At 43.7% G+C, this 22,887-nt stretch overlaps 1 protein-coding gene across 1 annotated transcript in view; it reads right to left on the reverse strand.

Annotated features, from left to right (window-relative positions):
* Positions 1–22,887, reverse strand: part of nek11 (NIMA-related kinase 11) — a 292,196-nt gene that overhangs the window by 45,325 nt on the left and 223,984 nt on the right. The window contains exons 13-14 of the mRNA XM_060850033.1: positions 8,593–8,713; positions 5,443–5,507 (exon numbers count right to left, since the gene is read on the reverse strand). Of these exons, the coding sequence (XP_060706016.1) occupies positions 5,443–5,507; positions 8,593–8,713 (186 nt within the window). The remainder of the gene's footprint in view (positions 1–5,442; positions 5,508–8,592; positions 8,714–22,887) is intronic.

Below are 22,887 nucleotides of genomic sequence, written 5' to 3' on the forward strand. Positions count from 1 at the left end.
TGCGCTGAATGTAGGAAGGGTGGCAATCTGTGATTCAGATATTATTCAGAGTGGGACTTGTATTCTGCAGTGTTTGGGTTTATTATTATTAGTTCTGTACCACATAATAACATCAAGAAACAGGGACTCAGAAGTCCAAGCAGAGGCTCCTGTGCAGTACTGAGGGATTGCTGCTCTGTCAGAGGGGCCATCTTTCCAATAAGAAGTGAAACCGATGCCTTATCTACCCCCAAGGTGAATGTGAAGGGTTCCCTGGTGTTATTTCAATGAAGGGCAAGGCAGTTATCCAAAGTGCACTGGCTAATATTATCCCTCAACCAAAGTCACATAAACATGGATGACCTGGGCCAGAAACACGTGGCTCTTTCTGGGAGTGTGCTAAGCTCAAATTGGCATTGCATTTATTCCATTACAACAGCAACTACAAATCCAGTGTATTTCAATAGCTGTAATGTACTTTAGAATATGAAACCTGCTAAATCAATGCAAGTCTTCTTTTACACATTCAGGCCCTGAAACATACGGGTGAAATGTTACTGAGTTGCAGTCAGGTGTGCCTTCTAGTTTTGTGATACCTAGTGCCTTTAGTCATAAAATCCATCCATTTTACTGAACATCCATCGTGTTCAATTAAACTGAGGTATTGTAGTTCTTTATCAGGCATCATAAAGAGGAGGAAACAAATAGCACTGACACTTCCCAGGATGGAGTTACTCTATGATCTGTGTTGATAATGCCTTCCGTTTTTGAGGTGAGTTTAGTTGGTCAGACGAGGTACAGACTAAGTGACTGTTTCCTCTAGTTGAAGAGTCTTATAACGGGTGTCGGCATTGAGGATAATCACCATTTAGGACAGAAGTGAGGAGCAATTTCTCCCCTAAAAGGGGTTGTGAGTCTTTGGAATTCTCTTGCCAAGAGCTGAGGAACAATGAGTGTTTATGTATATTCAAGATACAGAAAGATACATTTTTGAACACTAATGAGATTGAGGGATGTGGAGATGGGTGGCAAAGTAAAGTTAGTTTAGTTCAACTATAAGATTGAAAAGTGTGTAACAACCACGTTTTTTCTCCCCTGTATTCTTGATTGCGGATGTAGATGAGCAAATAACTGCTGAAGGCTTACTGTGTGTTTTGAAAACAAGTAACCGTTATACTCATTGTAAGTGCTGTTTACACAGCTGCAAGGTTAAACAGAATAGGTAGCTTGCAGATGAGCTGGAGCCAAGGGTGTGTAGAAATGGAGATTCAGCTGGCAACAAATAACTGATTGGTCTCTGAACTAATGACCTAGTCTCAATGACAAAGGCCTTCTGCCTGCCAACAAAGTCGTGATTGGTTCCTTGGCAGTTGAACAGCTTGGGGCCAGCCATTAATAAGATAATGAGAAGCTCATGAATCTTCATAAGAAGAGAAGCTCTCTCTGTTACTACAAGAAAAAAAAGGTTGACTTCTCCTTCAGCAGTAGCTGTCAGCTGTCTTTTAATTAATAAGTTAGAGAACTTTTTTTAAGCATGACCCAGTCACCCTGCGCTTCCTGCAAACTAATGAAAGCATTCAAAAAGGAAGATCAAGAAGCAGCATTCTCATCAGCATGAGAACCTGTGAAGAGGGACCACTCAACTGACTTTGCAGTCTTTCGCTCCATCCATTATACCATGTTTCTTTTTTTCCGTTTGTGTGACTGTGAGGGTGACTTTTGAAAGGGCTGAGAATTTTAACCTGTAGCGTTACTTACTGACCAGTCATCACTGTTTGCCTGAAGAACACATTTAATTTCTTGCAATAAATAATAATAATTTTTATGTACACATATCTGGTCCATGATTTCTGGCATCCTGGGGCTAAAAGACAGGTAGGTTGGGAATACCGACTTTTTAAAAAAAATCTTTACCTTTTGTGATGACACTGGGAAAATAGCGAGATTTGATTTCCGGAGCATCACCTCAGTGAGGAGGAAGGTGAACCAGCCTTGAGAGACTGACGGTCTGCTCCACTATTTGTCTTCCATATTCTGATGACCCACATGTTTAACTCAAACATGCAGCTTTCTCGTTGTTGACATCAAAATTGTCAATCAGGGTCATTCATTCATCCAGCATCCCAGACAGTGGCAGTTTGAGTTATAGTTATCAGTAAATAGAAGGTGTGTAATTGTAGTGCATTTGCAATGGAGGAAGAAGAAGATTTTTTTTTGAAGTGAGAAAAGCTATACTGTGAGATAAAGCACAGGTCAGAAAGAGTGAGAACTTGTACCAGAAGACAAGGGCGGGTGATTGGGTCAGAGCTGAAAATGTGTTGCTGGAAAAGCGCAGCAGGTCAGGCAGCATCCAAGGAACAGGAGATTCGACATTTCGGGCATAAGCCCTTCTTCAGGAATGATTGGGTCAGACAATCTAATGTTTTACTGCACTGAAAACAGGACCAAGTGCTCCCAGTGGTAAGTACAGCAGTTAGGAAGGCTGTTTGAAACATAAAACTCCATAAAGTCTTGATATTTCTTTCTGCTTTCAATCAGATGATTGGAAACCCAGGGATTCACAAGTGGAGCTCGTTGTGTGTCTGACCATAAAATACTTTGCAAAAGCCATAACTGTGGACTCGGGAAGGGTGATCATTGGGCAATTTCTCCCAATTTGTGATGACAAGTATATTAAGGGACTGAGTGCGTGAAGTTGGGATACAGACCAACCATGATCTCCCTGTTATATAGTCATAGAGACTTACAGCATGGAAACAGACCCTTCAGTCCAACCCATTCATGCTGACCAGATATCCCAATCTAGTCCCATCTGCCAGCACTTGGCCCATATCCCTCCAAATCCTTTCTCTTCATATACTTATCCAGATGTCTTTTAAATGCTGTAATTCTACTAGCCTCCACCTCTTCCTCTGGCAGCTTATTCCATACATGTACCACCCTCTGTATGAAAAATGTTGTCTCTTAGGTCTCTTATATATCTTTCCCCTCTCACCATAAACCTATGCCCTCTAGTTCTGGACTCCCCAACCCCAGAGAAAAGACTTTGTCTACTTACCCTATCCATGCCCCTTATGATTTTATAAACCTCTATAAGGCCACCACTCAGCCTCCGACACTCCAGGGAAAACAGCCTCAGTCTGTTCAGCCTCTCCCTGTAGCTCAAATCCTCCAACCGTAGCTCAAATCCGTGGGTGGCACGATGACACAGTGATTAGCACTGCTGCCTCACAGCGCCAGAGACCTGGGTTCAATTCCCGACTCAGGCGACTGACTGTGTGGAGTTTGCACATTCTCCCCGTGTCTACCTGGGTTTCGTCCAAGTGCTCCAGTTTCCTCCCACAGTCCAAAGATGTGCAGGCCAGGTGAATTGGCCATGCTAAATTGCCCGTAGTGTTAGGTAAATTGGTAAATGTAGGGGAATGGGTGGGTTGCGCTTTGCAAGTTGGTGTGGACTTGTTGGGCCGAAGGGCCTGTTTCCACACTGTAAGTAATCTAATCTAAACCCTGGAAACATCCTTGTAAACCTTTTCTGAACCCTTTCAAATTTCACAACATCTTTCCAATAGGAAGGAGACCAGAATTGCACGCAATGCTCCAACATCCTGTGCAGTCGCAACATAATCTCCCAACTCCTGTTCTCAATACTCTGACCAATAAAGGAAAGCATACCAAACCCCCTCTTCACTACACTATCTACCTGTGACTCCACTTTCAAGGAGCTTTGAACCTGCACTCCAAGGTCTCTTTGTCCAGCAACACTCCCTAGGACCTTACCATTCAGTGTGTAAGACCTGCTAAGATTTGCTTTCCCAAAATGCAGCACCTCGCATTTATCTGAATTAAACTCCATCTGCCACTCCTTCACCATTGGCCCATCTGATCAACATCCTGTTGTAATCTGAGGTAACCTTCTTCGCTGTCCACTACACCTCCAATTTTGGTGTCATCTGCAAACTTACTAACTATACCTCTTATGTTCACATCCTTCAATGGAGGAAGTTAGCCAGGTTGAATCCTCTTACCTGATGCTGTCACCAGAGAGTTTAAGCAGGAAGTGGAAACATGAGCTCCTGGTTTTCAACAGGATTAATAAAATTGCAAGGATTATGGCATGTACCATAAAGTTATGAAAAATACACACAACACAGGCACTCATTCACAACAGACATACAGGCACAGACCAGTTACCACAATGTCCTTACGCAGATCTACACTGCAGTAAAATTATTTAAGGGGAGAAAATGAGGTCTGCAGATGCTGGAGATCGGAGCTAAAAATGTGTTGCTGGAAAAGCGCAGCAGGTCAGGCAGCATCCAAGGAAAGTGCTTTTATTTTCAGGAATGAGGAAAGTGCAGCCCACTTTCCTCATTTCTGAAGAAGGGCTTATGCCCGAGACGTCGAATCTCCTGTTCCTTGGATGCTGCCTGACCTGCTGCGCTTTACCAGCAACACATTTTCAGCAGTAAAACTATTTAAACATGATCTGAGATTGTTGCAACTGAACACTGAACTGATTTTTTTTTGTATTTCTTGCTAGACCCATTCCTAATGGCCATTGAGAAGGGGGAAGAGGGGAGGGGTAGTGATGAATTTTATAGTAGAATAAATAAGGGAGAGCCAGTGGATGTGGTGCATTTGGATTTAAAGAAGACTTTTAATAAATCCCTCAGAAGAGGTATGTGGGCAAAGTCAACGTATATGGGATATGAGCTAACATATTATTATGGATTGAGAATTGATTGGCAAATAGGAAACAAAAGTTGGGATTGAATGGTGTTTCCCTCAGAAGCAGGCAGTGACTAGAAGGGCACCAGAACTAGCAGTGCTTCAGCCAAAGCTATTCACGATCTCTATAAATAACCTGGATGAGGGAACTAAATGCAACTTTTCCAAGTTTACTGATGACACAAAACTCAGTGGGATTGTGAGTTGTGAGGACGCCTAAAGGTGGTTTACAAAAGCTGAGTATGTGGGCAAACACATTGCAGATGCAGTACAGCATGGTTCCATGTGAAGTTATGCACTTCAATGAGAAAAGCAGTAAGTAAAGTTATTATTTAAATGGAGATGTATTGTGGAGTGTGAATGTACAAAGGGATCCGGGTGTTCTTGGAGACCAGTCAGTAAAAGTAGACAGGCAGGTGCAGCATGCAATTGAAAGCAAATGTTACAATGGCCTCCCTTGTAAGAGGATTTGAGTTTAGCAATGTTTTACTACAGTTATACAGGGTCTTGGTGAAACCAGACATGAAATATTATGTGTAACCATGAGAAGACATATTTGCCCAAGAAAGAGTGCAGCAGGGGTTCACTAAGCTGATACTGGGGACTACAGGGTGTCCTATGACAGGAGATTGGTTTGACTGGGCCTGTATTCACTAGAGTTCAGAAGACTAAGAGGATTTCTGTTTGCAATTTATAAAATTCTGATGGTATAGTGCAGATGAGGAAAGGACTCACCTAATGATCTGCTGTCCAGGACATCCTCCATGCATCTTACCAGAGCATCAACATCCGTGTCCTGAAAGACAAGAATACAGCAAGAATAAACCACACAGACCACAGACAGACAGACACACTGACTGACAGACAGAGACAGACAGACTGACAGAAACACTGATGGCAGACTGAGACAGATGGACTGACATACAGACACACTGACAGACTGACTGAGGCAGACAGACTGAGACATGACACACTGACTGACAGACTGTGACAGACTGACAGACACACTGATAGATAGACACTGACAGACAGACTGACAGACTGAATGTCTGACTGGCTGACAGACACATTGACTGACAGACTGTAACAGACACTCGGAGTGACAGACTGTGACAGATTACAGAGACTGACTGACTTACAGATTGACAGAAAGGCAGACTGACAAACAGAAAGACCCATGCCATTAAAATAAGCACAACGAAACTGCAGATGCTTGCGTTGTGTAACAAAGACAGATAGTGCTAGAGAAACTGGCAGCATCTGTCAAGAGGGAAACAGAGTCCAATGACTCTTCATCAGAATGGATGACTGGGCAATGACTATTGTTTCCCACAATGCTTTTCATTCAAGAATGAGAGGTGAAGTTGCTGAAACATAACATCTCGAGGAGCCTTATCAGGGTAGATGCTGAGAGCGTGTTTCCTCATCGAGTCATAGATTCAAAGAGGTATACAGCAAATATCCCAAATTAATCTGGTCCCATTGTCAGTACTTGGCCCAAATCCCTATAAACCCTTCCTATTCATGACACCTAGGGACATTGTTTAAAAACAAAATGTCTTCTTTTTACGACAGAGACAAGAAGGATTGCCAAACTGTGGAATTCCCTTCCCCAGAGATCAGTAAGGGCTGCGGTATTGAATTTATTTAAGGCTGAGTTAGTTCGATATTTGATACAGAAAGATGTCAAGTGATTGAGGATCAGGGTGGGGGGGGGGGGCGCACAGAGATGTCAGTGGGCTTGAGCCCTCAACAAGGCCAGCTGTGACCTTATTATATGGCAGAATAGGTTTGAAGGGCAGAGTGGCCTAATCCTGCTCCAAGGTCCTTTGTTGCAACGTCCAATAATGTCTGTTTCCAAAAGTCATTACTCACTGCCATCAGTTAGTCTATGAATTATTGCAAACCCCAGGCTGTTTAGAAAACATTATTATATCAATATGTTCCAGGTTCATTGTCCGTTGTAAATCCTACACAGACATCAGTTTCTTTGAAAAATGCCAGCTCGTCTAAAAATATTCTTCTCATTTAGTAAACGGTGGAAAATTGACTTGTAATTATATCTTATCTTCAATGACTGAAATACTTAATGAAGATGACAGAGTATATTTTATTTCTGGCTGCATATTGCAGAAGTATATCAGCAAACTAAATACCTTTTAAGACAAGCAGTTGCACTGTAGGCTTTACTCATTGAAGCTTAAACTAAATACATAGTAACATTGAACTGAATATATATGTCACTTTTACTGAGAACTCATATTCATACTTTAATTAAAAACGCATATAATACAGCAATAATTGTCAGCCAGCCAAGGATATAATTGCAATTTATATTTGCCTGTAAGAAATAAAAGAAAATGGAACAGTCTTTTTTTTTTAATTTCAATTTTAGGATAAATGCTATGATGTTTGACACACTGGAAGGAAATATGGTTCACAGGGTCAATTGGTCCTAAATTGTCGATCCTGTTACAATGCTCAAAACTTCACCCTCTTCAAGGGTCAGCTCCTTTGGCCTTTGAAGCAGGAGGCTGTGGACCCAAGCCCCGCAACAGGACACAACCCTCCAGGCTGATAGCCCGGGGCAGTACTGAGGGAGTGCTGCATTGTCAGGGAAGCCGTCTTTCATGCTGGACGTCAAACTGAGGGCCTATCCCCCCACTCTGGCCGATGTAAAAGATGCCACGGTGCAACGTTGAGGAAGTGGAGACACCCCCACCCTCACCCCGGTGCCTTAGCCAATGCGTATTCGATCAACATTACGAAAGCTAACTGGGTTATTTGGCCATTATCATTCTGCTGCTTCTGGGAGAAAGCTGGGTATAGTCTGTCAGGTGCATTTACTACATGTCAACGCCGCAAAAGAATTTCACGGTCTGTAAAGTAGTTTGAGAGATCTGCTGGTTATCAACAGCTACAGAATGATGCACATTTTTCCTTTATCACTTACTATTCCATAGTTTCTAAAATCAATTATAAAACAGCTCTGACCTACATAAGAAATAGGAGCTGGGGCAGGTTATTTGATGATTTGAGCTTGCTCTCCAGTCCATTAGACCACAGCTAATCTTCGGTCTCAACTCCATTTCCAACCCACTGCCCATACCTCTCAATTTCCACAATCTGTCTTTCCCAATCTTCAACTTACTCATCGACGGAGCATCAACAACTCTCTGGGAAAGAGAATTCTAAAGATTCAGAACTCTTTGAACATTTTCCTCATCTCTTCCCTAATTAATCCCTTAAGCTGAGTTTGAGCCACCCAGCTCCCTACCTTCTCCACCTCATTCCATGGATCCACTGGTCAGAAAAAATAACCATATGTTCATAAGACATAGGAGTATAAATAGGCCATTCGGCTCCAGCAATCATGCCTGATCTCAGTGTTTACCCTGTCAAGCCCTTTTAAAATCTTATTTATCTCAATGAGGTCTTCTAAACTCCAAACAATGTAAAACCAATTTCATTGAACCATTTAACAAGACCAATTCTCTTATCCCCAGAACCAACCTAGTGAAACATTACTGTTCCACCTTAAAACACGGGGAAACCAAAGCTGTAAGAAATGGTCCAGGTGTGGTCTCACCAAAGCTCTGTACAATTGTAGCAAAAGCCTCCCCTAATCCAATCCCCGTCAGTTGTTACTTCTATCATAGTGTGAATCATTCCTACTTTCTGACCCTAGCTTTGTTCAGTTACCTCATGATGCAGAGACACACCATCATGTGTTGGACACGTAACCACTTTAAGCTGTTCTAGTATTCGGTGAAATCATGGCTGGACTGCAATATAATATACAAGCCTCTACCCAGATACTTGGTAAATGTGGCTGCGCCTGATGCTTAGATTCCATATGGAATACCACATGCCTGCTCATATGCTCTGCAAGTGGCAAATTCGGTGTCTTCATCTGAGTCCTTCATCTCCAGGGTTTCATCAGAGCAAGATTCGAAGCCATCTTCGTGATAAAATTCTTCTGCTGTTGCAGGGTCTTCCGGGATCTCTGAAACAGAAGATTAAGACAACTCATGAGCTTTCAATTATCCCCATATAATTCATGCAAGACACGTCTTCCCTCAGACTCCACCTGAATATGCTTTGATCCCCTTAACTTTCAGTTGTACCCAAATCCTTTGGGATGAATAATTGGCCCAAGAAGATTTTAAGTTTTATTCAGCTGAAGCCCTAAATTCCACGCTTTCTGATGAAGTAGCATTCTGTTCGTTGTCCAACAGCAGCATGTTTTAGCCTCCTGTGTGTGTGTGTTTTTCTTCCAATGGTGGGCTTGCTAAGGACTGTAGGCTAGTGATAAGCTGACATTGCGAGAATATGCATCAAAAAGTGTGACGTAGGAAAGGCACAGCATGTCAGGCAATATCCAAGGAATTCCTGATGAAGACCTTATCCTCGAAACATCGACTCTCCTGCCCCTTGGATGCTGCCTGACCAGCTGTGCTTTTCCAGTGCCAAACTTTTTGACTTTGATCTCCAGCATCCACAGTCCTCACTTTCTCCCATTGTGAGAACATGCTCCCAAAAGGTAGCTCCACTGTTGCAGGATGTCTGGATCTGAAGGCTCTGAGGGATTATACACTAAGGAGCAAACAACTTTCTACTTTACTCTCATTAATGTGGAATTAATTATTCCAGCTAGCAACTAATTGGTGCCATGGTATCTTCAGCACATTAAAAACTTGTCTGCAGGAATGCTGTAGAGTAAGAACATAACTTGCCCTTCAATAGTGCCTTGTAAAACATCAAAGTGGCTAATAACTTTTGAAATTACAGTATATCCAAAATGTGCGTCACACAGTGAAAGAATGGCGATATATTTCCAAGTCAGGATGGTGAGTGGCTCGGAGGGAAACTTGCAGGGAGTGGTGTTCCTGCGTGTTTGTTGTCCTTGTCCTTCAAGGAGGCAGAGCTTATGGTTTTGGAAGGGTTTGTCGAAGGACAACACATTGAGCTGATAAATGCAGCCCAGGCGGGAGCAAGTGCTACACACTGATTCATATCTTGCTATGATTAATGGGGATAAGGCTGGAGTACTGAAGCCTTAAAAAAAACACATTCAGGAACTTGGGATTAAAATCTGAAGCTAACGTAAAGGTCAGTAACCTTAATTGAGCTGCCTGGAAACCCCTTCCCTTCGCTTCCCACCTTTCCATTTTACTTATTCAGACCCTTACTTAGCAACAATGAAGAATTTCATGGTCAAATTAACTTGAAGAATACTCAAGGGATGGCGATTTTTTTTTTAAAGCTCCTTCCCTTGTCAGCTGTTTTCATGAGCTAAACTTATCTTCATTAGAACCGTCTGACCAGGAAACCCATTGGGACATAATTAAACTGCTGCAGAAAGCTTGAGAAAAAGAAGGCAGGTGGAGAAAAATGACTTTTGCAGGAACTTGAGTGCATTTTGTACAAACTCAAAATGTGGATTTCAGAAATATTGGGCCCAAATTCGTTCATAAAGTTGTGTCCTTTACTCTCCTTAAATCCATTGGAGAGTATCTATCATGCAAAGAAAATAAATCCAGATTAGTCTGGACTTTCTGGTCTTTGGACGTACCCCACAAGCAATGTGTCAGGGTCCTTCACTGGTATGGAGGTATTACCTGGGAATTTTAAATATCTGATATCACCTCCTTATCATCCAAACCGTCAAAATCCTCTGATAATGTTCCCATTTCTACCCAGAGGCCGAGATATCAAGTGCATTCTGACTTAGTCACCTGGCGAGTTAGCCAGGAAATGTTAGGAGAACTGCTACCACTTTCTGCGTGACTATACTATTGATAACTTCCATTGCATCTGCCGTCCAACTCCCTGACAATTCCCAATCACCTAACAACTCCTCCCCCAACCTTATCCAATGACACCTTACCTTGGCCGACTTAGCTACTCCCTCAACCGCTCACCCAGGCAGACGAACTTTCTGACCCACTGAATAATTTCTCAGCACTATAACTGTCTACCCCATGGACTTGCCAACCTCCCCGATACAATCTATCACCTCACTCATGCAGCTCCCATCCTACCCCCTCATATCCACCTCTCTGAAACAATAAATTAACCACTGAAACAGCCCAGGACATTCGGCCTCAGACTTTTGGGCGACTATCCCCCAAGGTTGACTTCGGGACAAGCGACAACGAGCAGAGGCTGATAGCCAAGTTCGATATCTATGGGGATAGCCTCAATGGAAACTTGGGTTCATATCACACTACAGGTGACGCCATTGCACTGTACATTCTCTCACACACATGCACACAAGTGCACACAAACACACTCCTACAGATCCATACACTCATATAGACCCTCTCTCATACATAAATTTTCTCTCATATGCTCACACATACACCCCCCCCCACGCTCACACCCACACATGCACCCTCTCACAGACTTACACCCCATTACACTCACACACATATACACACTCTCTCACAGCTCTACACACATATGTACACACACAGCCACATGATCACACTCACTCTGTCTCCCCTGGATGTACACATACATAGTTTATGGGGTGAATTTGTACTTGCAGAATTACATTTAGTTTTGCTCAAAAACTGCATAAATCCAGGTAAGATTTTGTAAATTCCACTTTAGAAATAGAATCATTGGGACAGACAGACTTTAACCTCCCACCTTCAATGCAGTATCTGAGCTGAGATGGCACCTATTTTTAAAGCTAACTTGAGAATGTAGCATTAAAAAAGTGCTGGGATTTACACATGAAAAAACCAAAACTAACATGGTCATTCTAAAAGATGAAAGACTTAACAAATAATCTGGTTTTTTTCAATATTTCATTTCAGTGGCATCTTTTGCTATACATTTTGTGTCGTATGATCTTATACTCCACAACCATCTGATGAAGGAGCAGCGCTCAAAAAGCTAGTGCTTCCAAATAACCAAAATCCAGAACGTTAGAGTTAATTCATAAAACCTTTACATTGTGGAAACAGGCCATTCGGTCCAACCTGACCCTCCAAATGGCATCCCACCAAGACCCACCAATCCTATATCTTATCCCTGTAACCCCATATTTCCCATGGCTAACACATCTAGCCTGCATATCCCCGGGGAATTTAGCGTGATCACCTCACTCTAACCTGCACATCTTTGGATTGTGGGAGGAAACTGGAGCACCCAGGGGAAACCTACACAGACACAGAACATGCAAATTCCACACAGACAATCAGTGGAGGCTGGAATCAAACCCAAGTCCCTGGCACTGTGAGGCAGCAGTGGTAACCACTGAGTCACCAGGCCATCCCTTTGAAGTGTGGATGCCATTACAATGTAGGAAACAAGTCAGTCAATTTGTATACAGCAAGCTCCCACAAACAGCAGTGCGAAAGGGAAACGATAATCTGCTTTTGTAATTGAAGGATAAACATTAGACAGGACTTAATGAATAAACTCGAAAGCTCTCCTTCCAAAGAATGAATCTTCAACATTGACCAACTAGATGGTATAGGTTTTGGGTGAGAGCGGAAAAATTTAAAAGGGACCTAAGGGGCAACGTTTTCACCCAGAGGGTGGTGCATGTATGGAATGAGCTGCCAGAGAAAATGGTGAAGGCTGGTACAATTGCAACATTTAAAAGACATCTGAATGGGTATATGAATAGGATGAGTTTAGAGGGATATCGTTCAAGTGCTGGCAAATCGGACTAGATTAGGTTACGATATTTGGTCGGCGTGGATAAGTTGGACTGAAAGGTCTGTTTCTGTGCTGTACATCTGTATGACTCTATGACTCTAGAGGACAAATGGACCCTCAGTTTATTCAAAAATTGTGTACCTCTGACAGTGCAGCAGTCCCTCAGTACTGCAGCATCAGCCTTGACCTTTGCACTCCAAGACCCGAAGTAGGACTTAAACCAAGGCCCCGTTAACCTAACGCACAATGTGCAGTCAACTGAGTCACAGCCGACATCAGGCTACTGTGTAATGTTGACACTTGCTAATCGTTGCTCCTAAATTTTATTTCCATTGAAATCTCGTGGGAACCATTTAAAGGTCAACTAAATCAAAGTCACAATGGAGAATCACATGATGCTGGGTGGCACCAAATCCATTTTGATCGCTAAGCAAAGTTTCTGCACAGAACGGAACCAAAATCCCATCCACCTTCGAATCATATATTATTTATGCCTGTCAGTTCGATTTTCTTGGTGTGAGACTTTTAAGGTGGCTTCAGTTCAGGGATTGTGATATTATATTTAATTGTGTCATTGCTTATAACCTGTCATCTTGTTCTAAGCCAGGTATTTATCCAGTTGTCGTGCTTGTTCATTAACACAACATTAAGCATTTTCACTGAGAGTTATTGCACTATTCTTGCAGAGTCACTGAACTTTATTGTCCTTGGAGCACAGAAACCATCTGCCACTATGCCAATATCACTCAAAGTAAAATTTAAAAATCGCTCCTCACTATATAATTTCTGTTGTGCCTGCTGACCTGAAATCAGAGGCATTGCAGAATAACAGAATCATGATTTGCAAACTATTCACAGCAAAAAAAAAGTACACATTCATCCCAACTGGTCTGTGCTGGTGACAATGCAACTGCTGGGAATCTTACATCTAACCCCATCAACACATCCTCCTATTCCTTGACAAAAAATAGAAATTGGTGGAAAAGCTCAGCAGGTCTGGCAGCATCTGTGGAGAGAAATCAGAGTTAACGTTTCAGGTCGAGTGATCCTTCCTCCTATTCCTTTCTACTTCTTACATTTGTCTACCTTTCCTTTCATATATTTATGATATCTGCCTGGGCGGCACGGTGGCACAGTGGTTAGCACTGCTGTCTCACAGCGTCTGAGATCCAGGTTCAATTCCTGACTCAGGCGACTGACTGTGTGGAGTTTGCACGTTCTCCCCGTGTCTGCGTGGGTGTGCTCCGGTTTCCTCCCACAGTCCAAAGATGTGTGGGTCAGGTGAATTGGCCATGCTAAATTGCCTGTAGTGTTAGGTAAGGGGTAAATGTATGGGTGGGTTGCGGGTCGGTGTGGACTTGTTGGGCCGAAGGGCCTGTTTCCACACTGTAAGTAATCTAATCTCCCAGTGGTAACAAGTTCCATATTCTCTAAGTGAAGGAGTTTCTCCTGAATGGATTTATCAGTGACCACCTTATACTTGCAGCCTTTGGTTCTGCTCTCACTCACAAGTGGAATTAGTTTTTCTACCTCAACCTTCTCGATTCCTTTACATAATCTTATAGACTGGAATAAAATCGAAATATTGCAGATGCTGAAAATCTGAAACAAGTACAGAGAATGCTGGAGGAACTTGGTAGGTGCGCCAGCATGTGTGGAGAGAAAGCAGAGTTAATGTTTGGGGTGACCCTGCTTCAGAACAGAGTTAATGTTTCAATCCAGTCTGACTCTTCCTCAGAATTCTCAGAAAAAAACTCTTCTTTTTTTCTCTCTCCACAAATGCTGCCATATCGGCTGAGTTTCTCTGTATTTGTTTATAATCTTATCGACTGCCATCAGTGGTCCTTCTGCATTCCCTTTCCAAGACAAGACAGCTCCAGCCTCTCAACAGGTAAAAGCTGTCAGCTCCTGTTATCATCCTAATCAATATTGTATGTGCTTCTGTGTGTTTTTTTAAAATATAGAGACCAGACCTTTTTACATTAGTCAGCAAAACAATTTTCAACGCAAATTCAGCACCAAATCTTGGTTAATAATATATGACATATTTTACCAAATGATAAATGTTGGGAAAAGGGAAGAGTGACAGGACATCATAAATAAAGAAACCCCTTAATAAGAAAACAGAGAGGGTCAGGTAAAGATTGAGGGACAGAACTAGTCTCTCAGCCAAAAATGCAGTCATAAATCTGAGACCAGTTAAGTTAGGAGCCATGGTCTACAAGGAGTATAGACATCCCCCTCCATTAGAGAGAGCCAATTGGACATATATAGCACAAGGATATCCACTGTACCAGTGGGGAGTAAGGAGAAAAGGCAGTGTATAAATGAACTACCACAGCCAGCCTAAGGATTGAACCTGTGGTGTGGCCTTACCTGAGACCAATGCAATTCTGCAAACCAGGAATAAAGGATATGGATGAAGGCAGTTGAGTGGAGTTAAGGTACTGATCCGTGATGAGCTGATGGAGTAGTGAAACAACTTCAAGAGGTTGAATAATGTAATTGTGTTCCTATGTGCTGAAACTGTCAGTTCCAGAATAATAAAACAAACAACGACAGATGCTGAAGGTCAGTAATGAAAACGGAAATCACTGGAGAAACTCAGCAGGTCTGGCAGCTGTGGAGAGAAAGCAGAGTTCTTCAGAAAATATTTGCAACCAAAAATAACAAGGCATTCTGAAAAAGAGTCACTGACTTGAAACGTTGACTCTGCGTTCTCTCCACAGATGCTACCAGATCTGCTGAGTTTTTCTAGCAATTTCTGTGTTTGATTGGTTCCAGAGTCTGACCAAAGAACTTTTTATCCAATGATGGGAAGGTGCCGGTGTTGGACTGGGGTGGCTGAGGTCAGAAGCCACATGACACCAGGTTATAGTCCAACAAGTTTATTTGAAATCACAAGCTTTCAGAGCGCTGCTCCTTCGTCTGATGAAGTCAGTTCACCCGATGAAGGGACAGCATACGAACGCTTGTGACTTCAAACCTGTTGAACTGTAACCTGGTGTCATGTGACCTCTGACCTTCTCTATCCAATGATTGAGATTAGTTGTATAAAATCCTTTCTATAGAGCTGTCCTTTCAATTACAACTCATTTAATTAATCCCAAATCCTCCTGTGAGCACAATATTTTTTAAAGTTGATTAAGGAGTACAGGATAATGACTCCTGTGAGTTAAAAGTGACAATGCTTTAACAAGCTTTGTGAGTTGTTATCATGGGATTTATAGATGTAGCTTCAAAAAAAGCCTCAAGTGACATGAGATGTCTGTTTGGCGAGGAGATTAAGGATTAGGATCACAGAATCTTTCACAGCAGAGAAGGAAGCCATTTGGCCAATCAGCTCCACTCAAGTCACAGAATGAAGACTGAAACAATTACACAGAGAACACTGGAGAAATTCAGCAGCTCTGGCAGCAACTGTGAGGGAAAGCAAAGTTAATATTTCAGGTCCAGTGACCCTTCTTCGGGAACTATGAATGATGAGGAGGTGCCTGTGTTGGACTGGGGTGGACAAAGTTAAAAATCACTCAATACCAGGTTATAGTCCGACAGGTTTATTTGGAGGAGGTGGTATGTGTACTAAAGACAGGGTGAGGAGAAAGAAGGGTAGGTTAGGTGGAGATAAAGCCCAGAGGCAGAGAACAGCAGTTGGGCAGACAATGGGATGGATTATGGTGAGTTGAGAATATAGAACATAGGACATAGAACAGTACAGCATAGAACAGGCCCTTCAGCCCACGATGTTGTGCCGACCATTGATCCTCATGTAAGGTAAACCTAATGTACGAACCCTCAAATTTCTGTGACCATATGCATATCCAGTAGTCTCTTAAATATCCCCAATGACCTCGCTTCCACAACTGCTGCTGGCAATGCATTCCATGCTCTCACAACTCTCTGCATAAAGAACCCGCTTCTGACATCCCCTCTATACTTTCCGCCAAACAGCTTAAAACTATGACCCCTTGTGTTAACAATTTCCGCCCTGGGAAAACATCTCTGGCTATCAAGTCTATCTATGCCTCTCATTATCTTGTACAGAAGAGCTGATAATAGGGCCTATTAGTTGGTGCAAGTGGTTGGCTGCGATGAAGGCAGCCAATATGATGACAGGGCCTGGGGTGTGGGGTGGGTAAAGGACATGGAAGAAGGTGTTCATGTTCTAAGATTATTGAATGTAATACTGAGTCCTGAAGGCTACAGGGTCCCCAAATGGAAAATAAGATACAGATCTTCCAGCTTAGACATAAGACATAAGACATAGGAGTGGAAGTAAGGCCATTTGGCCCATCGAGTCCACTCAGCTTGCACTGAGCTTCACTGGAGCACAACAGCAAGCCTGAGACACAAGGATGTTGACCAGGGAATACAGTGGTCAGTTGAAATGGTGGGCAACTAGAAGGTCTGCAAAGCAATCAGCCAGTCAGAATTTCACCTGTCCAATGTAGAGAAGATCACATTGTGAGCAGCAAATGCAGCGAGGTGCAGGTAAATCACTGCTTCACCTGGAAGGTGTATCTGGAGCCTTGGATGTTGAGGAGACAGGAGATAAACAGGCAATTGTTACACCTTCTGTGATTGCAGGGGAAGAGGTCATGGGGAGGTGTTGGGAGGGGAGGGAATATGTATCTGGTGGTGGCATCCCACTGGAGGTGGCAGAAATGGTGGCCCAAGGATACCATATGCAGGTGGAATGGTGGATGAGGACAAGGGGGACCCTGACACTGTTGTGGATAGGAAGAGAGGGGGTGAAGGCAATGGGGGGAGTGAGATGGGTCGAACCCAGCAGAAGGCCTAGTCAACTACGGTGCTGGGGAATCCTTGGATGTGGAAGAAGGTGGACATTTCCGAGGCCTCCATGTTGAAGTTGGCATTATTGAAACAGATGCGACGGAGACTGAGGAGCTAGGAGAATGGAATGGAGTCTTTATAGGAAGCAGGGTGTGAGGATGTATAGTCAGGAGTCAGTGGGTTTACAGTGAATAACGGTGGCCAGCCTATCCCCAGAAATAGAAACAGAAATATCGAGGAAGGGAAAGGAAACGTCAGAGATGAAGACCTGGTGATGGTGAGAGCAGGGTGGTAATTGGAAGCAAAATTGATAATTTTTTATTCCAGACAAAAGAGGAAAGTACACCGATGATACCATCAATATACCAGAGAAAGAGTTGTCGGTGGAGGCCAGAATACGACTGGAACAAGGAATGTTCTACATACCCCACAAACAGACAGGCACCACTGGGGCCCATGTAGGTACCCATGGCCGCCCTCTGACCTGAAGATCGAGAGCGGAGTTAAAAGGGAAGTTTTTCAGGGGAAGTAAGGGCTCGGCCGGGCGGAACAAAGTGGTGGCAGGGGGGTGGGGATGGTTCAGAATGAAGACTACGAGATGGAGTATAGATCCAGATCACTCATTGATCAGATTGAATCACAGAATAGGCTCAAGGGTTGGAAATGCACACAACTGTCCCTGGTATTCACATAAAACCTAACAAACTGTGCGGCTGAATGGTGAAGATTGAAAATGCACTGAGTTAATCAACTGAAGCCATAATCTTAGAAGTTAAAGTACGCTGATAGATATCCCTACCCCCTCCCTACTCCATATTTTACATATTCAAGTCCATCTCTAACATTTATGAAGAATTTTATGGTAAAATTAACTGGAAGAATATTCGATGGATGGTAATATTTTTAACACCCTTCTCTTGACAGCTGATTTTATGAGTTAAACTTATCTTCATTAGAAATGTCTGACCAGGAAACCAGTTGGGAATTAATTAAGCTGATGCAAAACCCTTCAGAAAAACAAAGGGAAGAAGAGAAAACTTACTTTCTGGTTAAACAAAAACAGTTCTCCCAAGCCATTCCCTCTGATGAACAGTGTTGTGGATGAGACAATGCAGCAATCAGTTTAATTTACAAAGTGCAAATTTGTAACATATCCTTTTGTGAGGCAACAGTTTTAGATTAAATCTGCTAATTCTCCAGGCACTTAACTCAGTTTATACGCTTCCAGTATCCCTGCTTGTTACTTTCCCTGGGATTATCTCAGTACTATTAGCTCTCTAGATTGAGAAACTTGCAATTGAGTCCAACCATCCAGAGACATTACACCTCAATGTGTCACACAACATCAACAATTTACATAGAACCTTTAATGAAGCCAAAAGTCTCAAGATGTTTCACAGCACTATTATAGAGCCCACAGCACAGAAACAGAGCCTTTCAATCCAACCAGTCCACTTTGACCATGTTCCCAAACTAAACTACTCCCACCTTGGTCCATATCCCTTCAAACATTTCTTATTCATAAACCTGTCCAAATGTCTTTCAAACGTTGTAACCTGTACCTGCATCCACCATTTCCTCTGGAAGTTCATTCCACCCATGAACCACTGTCTATGCCAAACAATTGTCCTTCACATCTTTCAAAATCTTTTTCCTTTTATCTTTATGCCCTTAAATCTTGAAATTGAAAGTGAAATTAAATTTAGAATTAAATTAAATTAATTATGCTTAAAAAAAATGAAACTTGCCATAATTTGGCTAAGGGTTCTTTTCTATCTGTGGGGCTTAGTCGGTTTTCTTGTCACAAACTTACCTCAGTAATTAACTGTCACATGACTATGGCGCCATCCTCGTCTGATGCTAGCCTAATTCTCCCATTGGCTGGAGCTGGAGTATTCACCAATTCCCGGAATACCCAGCATCCCTGGGGGCGGGCACCATCTTGAAAAGGCCATTACACGCACAGCTAAACACAGTCTGTCCAGAGCTGCCTTGCAGTGGTCAGTGGCATCTGCCTGGAAATGGGCACACTGCTTGGTGGGCAGGGACATGGAGCCCCTGGAGATGGTGCGGAGGACGGACATTGTCTTCCTCCGGGAGCAGCAGAGGAGTCCATGACAGCAGAGCCATCCAGCCTGGTCTGAGCTCGCCACAGTGTGGGGGGAGGGGGTCTCAGTCACCTTGAGTACTTGCTCCACTCTGCGAGGGGAAATACCACCATCTTCTCTCTGCCAATCCCTCACAGCCACTCTATCTGAATTACTGCACATACCTCCCACTGAGGCTCACACACTCTGTCCCCTCTCTCACTCTCATTAGTCCAACCACCTCCCGGATTCTTTCAACCCCGTATGCCCTCTGCACTGTCTAGCTACTTGCGCTGGACAGCACCTCAGCTTTCCACCTTCTTTTGAGGCTAAAGTGGCTCCCCGCTGACGGTGTGAACCAATTCAATTCCTTTCCCTTACAGCTTCAATGGCTCTGATCAGCATTGCACACAATCTTTAAGGTGTGTTCTGTTATTGAGCTCTACATTCCCCTCCGGCTGATACTTTACTAGTCTCAGATTGAAGGCTAGAGCTAAATTACTTTCAAGATGACTCTGAAACAAGTTTATTTCACTGTATACTCAAACCACATTTTAGGGAGAAAGGAATAATAGAATCATAGAATCCCTGCAATGTGGCAGCAGACCATTCGGCCCATCAAGTCCACACTGCCCCTCCAAAGAGCATCCCACTCAAGCTACCCTCTATCTCTGTAACCCTGCATTTCCCATGGCTAATCCACTTAACCTGCACATTCCTACACACTATGGGCAATTTAACATGACCAACCCACTAATCCTGCATATTTTTGGACTGTGGGAGGAAACCGGAGCACCCGGAGGAAACACACACAGACACAGGAAGAATGTGCAAACTCCACACAGACAGTCGCCCGAAGCTTGAAACAACCCCGGGACCCTAGTGCTGTGAGGCAGCAGTGCTAACCACTGAGCCACCAGGCTACCCTATTATTATTGTTATGCCTATTTATAATTTTTACAAAATGGAGTTCATTGCAACATTTAAGAGGCATCTGGATGGGTATATGAATAGGAAGGGTTTGGACGGATATGGGCAAGTGCTGGCAGGTGGGACTAGATTGGGTCGGGATATCTGGTCGGCATGGACGGGTTGGACCGAAGAGTCTGTTTCCGTGCTGTACATCTCTATGACCCTATGACTCTATTTCACAAGCGAATTATCGGGGAGACATTACCATGGTGGTAAAATCAGTAGAGCAGTAACACAAAGGCGTAGGCAAAGGCTCTGTGGGAAAATTGTCCAAATTCATTAATGGAAGATGGGGAAATTCAAGGGCGGCACGGTGGCACATTGGTTAGCACTGCTGCCTCACAGCGTCAGAGACCCGGGTTCAATTCCTGACTCAGGCGACTGACTGTGTGGAGTTTGCACATTCTCCCCGTGTCTGCATGGGTTTTCTCCGGGTGCTCCGGTTTCCTCCCACAGTCCAAAGATGTGCAGGTTAGGTGAATTGGCCATGCTAAATTGCCCATAGTGTTAGGTAAAGGGGTAAATGTAGGGGAATGGGTGGGTGGGGGTTCGGTGTGGACTTGTTGGGCCGAAGGGCCTGTTTCCACACTGTAAGTAATCTAATCTACGTCTACTTCAAATTCAATCTAAAGACAGCCATGTGACACTATTAATTGCTGATTAATCTGATTCACCAATGTCCTCCAGGGAAGAAAATTTGCCATTATTACCCCAGGTGACTCCAGACTCACAGCAAAATAGTTGACTCTTAACAGCCCTCTGGGCATTTAGTAATGCTGGTGTAGTCAGTAGTGTCCTCCACCCATGAATGAAGTTAAAAGACTGCATAATTGTCATTATTAACCTTAATTATTAACATGGTTTTATTTCGTTCATTGCAATACTGTAATAACTGGGCCTGGGTGATGATCAGTGAATTATCATTTCCTGATCTCTTTCAGATTCCCTTGCAGTTTGTCCTCAGTTTTTTCCTTCCATTCTGGGCTTCCGTTTTGGATTTTACATTCCGTTGTTGTGCTCAGCAGCAGACTCCGATCTGGTTCTTTCTGGAACTAGTTGAAAGTGAGGACTGCAGATGCTGGAGATTAGAATCAAGAATGTGGTTCTGGAAAAGAACAGCAAGTCAGGCAGCATTGGAGGAGCAGGAGAATCAACGTTTCGGGCTTAAGCCCTTCAACAGGAATGAGGCCATTCTTTCTGGAACTTCTTTCTGGAACTGCACAGCTACTGGATGGTACTTGCAATCCATTTCAAAGAGCTGCTCTAGAATTAGAGTCAACACTAATGTCTGGGAGACAGCAATGATTCCCCTCCCCACACTTTGTATGATGTTTGAACAATCTCCCAGTGTCTGCATGGGTTTCCTCCCACTGTCCAAAGATGTGCAGGTTAGGGTGAATTGGCCATACTAAGTTGCCCATAGTGTTCAGGGATGCACAGGTTAGGGGCATTAGTCAGGGGTAAATGTAGAGTAATAGGGTAGGGGTGCAATTCTGGATGGGATACTCTTTGGAGAGTCAGGTTGACTGGTTGGGCTGAATGGCCTGTTTCCACACGGTAGGGATTAAATGAAAATGAGAACTTGTTGCATGTTAGAAGAAAGCAAGGTACTTGAATTAATCTATGCTCAATTCAGAAGAATGAACTATGCTGAGAAGCAAATCTGTTGAGACCAAAAACAGGAAAGTGTTTTTCTCAATTCTCCCATTATTTGAATTCATTGCCACTTGTTTGTGTGTTCAGACTGGTTCCTGTTATAAAACAGCTCACTCTTCCACTCACTGATTCTTCCCCCTACAGGTTAGGTCTCAAGGTAAAATCTGTCAAGTCTGCTTGCCAGGTAGAAACCTCAAAATAAGATAGATGTTGCAAAGGCCAAAAACTTAACCCTTTTTTTTATTCTCAGTTATTTTGTAAAACACGTTTTAAAAAGCAATCCACATTATAGGAAAAATGCAATTGCAGAGAGAGTGCAGAGGAGATTCAGCAGGAGATTGCCTGGGCTGGAGCGATTCAGCGATGAAGGGAAACTGACGGGCTGGGGTTGTATTTCTCAGGACAGAGAAAACTGACGGGAGGACCTGACTGAGGGGAGGACCTGACTGAGGGGAGGACCTGACTGAGGGGAGGACCTGACTAAGGGAAGGACCTGACTGAGGGGAGGACCTGACTGAGGGGAGGACCTGACTGAGGGGAGGACCTGACTAAGGGGAGGACCTGACTAAGGGAAGGACCTGACTGAGGGGAGGACCTGACTGAGGGGAGGACCTGACTGAGGGGAGGACCTGACTAAGGGGAGGACCTGACTAAGGGGAGGACCTGACTGAGGGGAGGACCTGACTGAGGGGAGGACTTGACTAAGGGGAGGACCTGACTGAGGGGAGGACCTGACTGAGGGGAGGACTTGACTAAGGGGAGGACCTGACTGAGGGGAGGACCTGACTGAGGGGAGGACCTGACTGAGGGGAGGACCTGACTAAGGGGAGGACCTGACTAAGGGAAGGACCTGACTGAGGGGAGGACCTGACTGAGGGGAGGACCTGACTGAGGGGAGGACCTGACTAAGGGGAGGACCTGACTAAGGGGAGGACCTGACTGAGGGGAGGACCTGACTGAGGGGAGGACTTGACTAAGGGGAGGACCTGACTGA

The sequence above is a fragment of the Hemiscyllium ocellatum genome, chromosome 34 (assembly GCF_020745735.1).
Source record: "Hemiscyllium ocellatum isolate sHemOce1 chromosome 34, sHemOce1.pat.X.cur, whole genome shotgun sequence".
NCBI classification, from domain to species: domain Eukaryota; kingdom Metazoa; phylum Chordata; class Chondrichthyes; order Orectolobiformes; family Hemiscylliidae; genus Hemiscyllium; species Hemiscyllium ocellatum.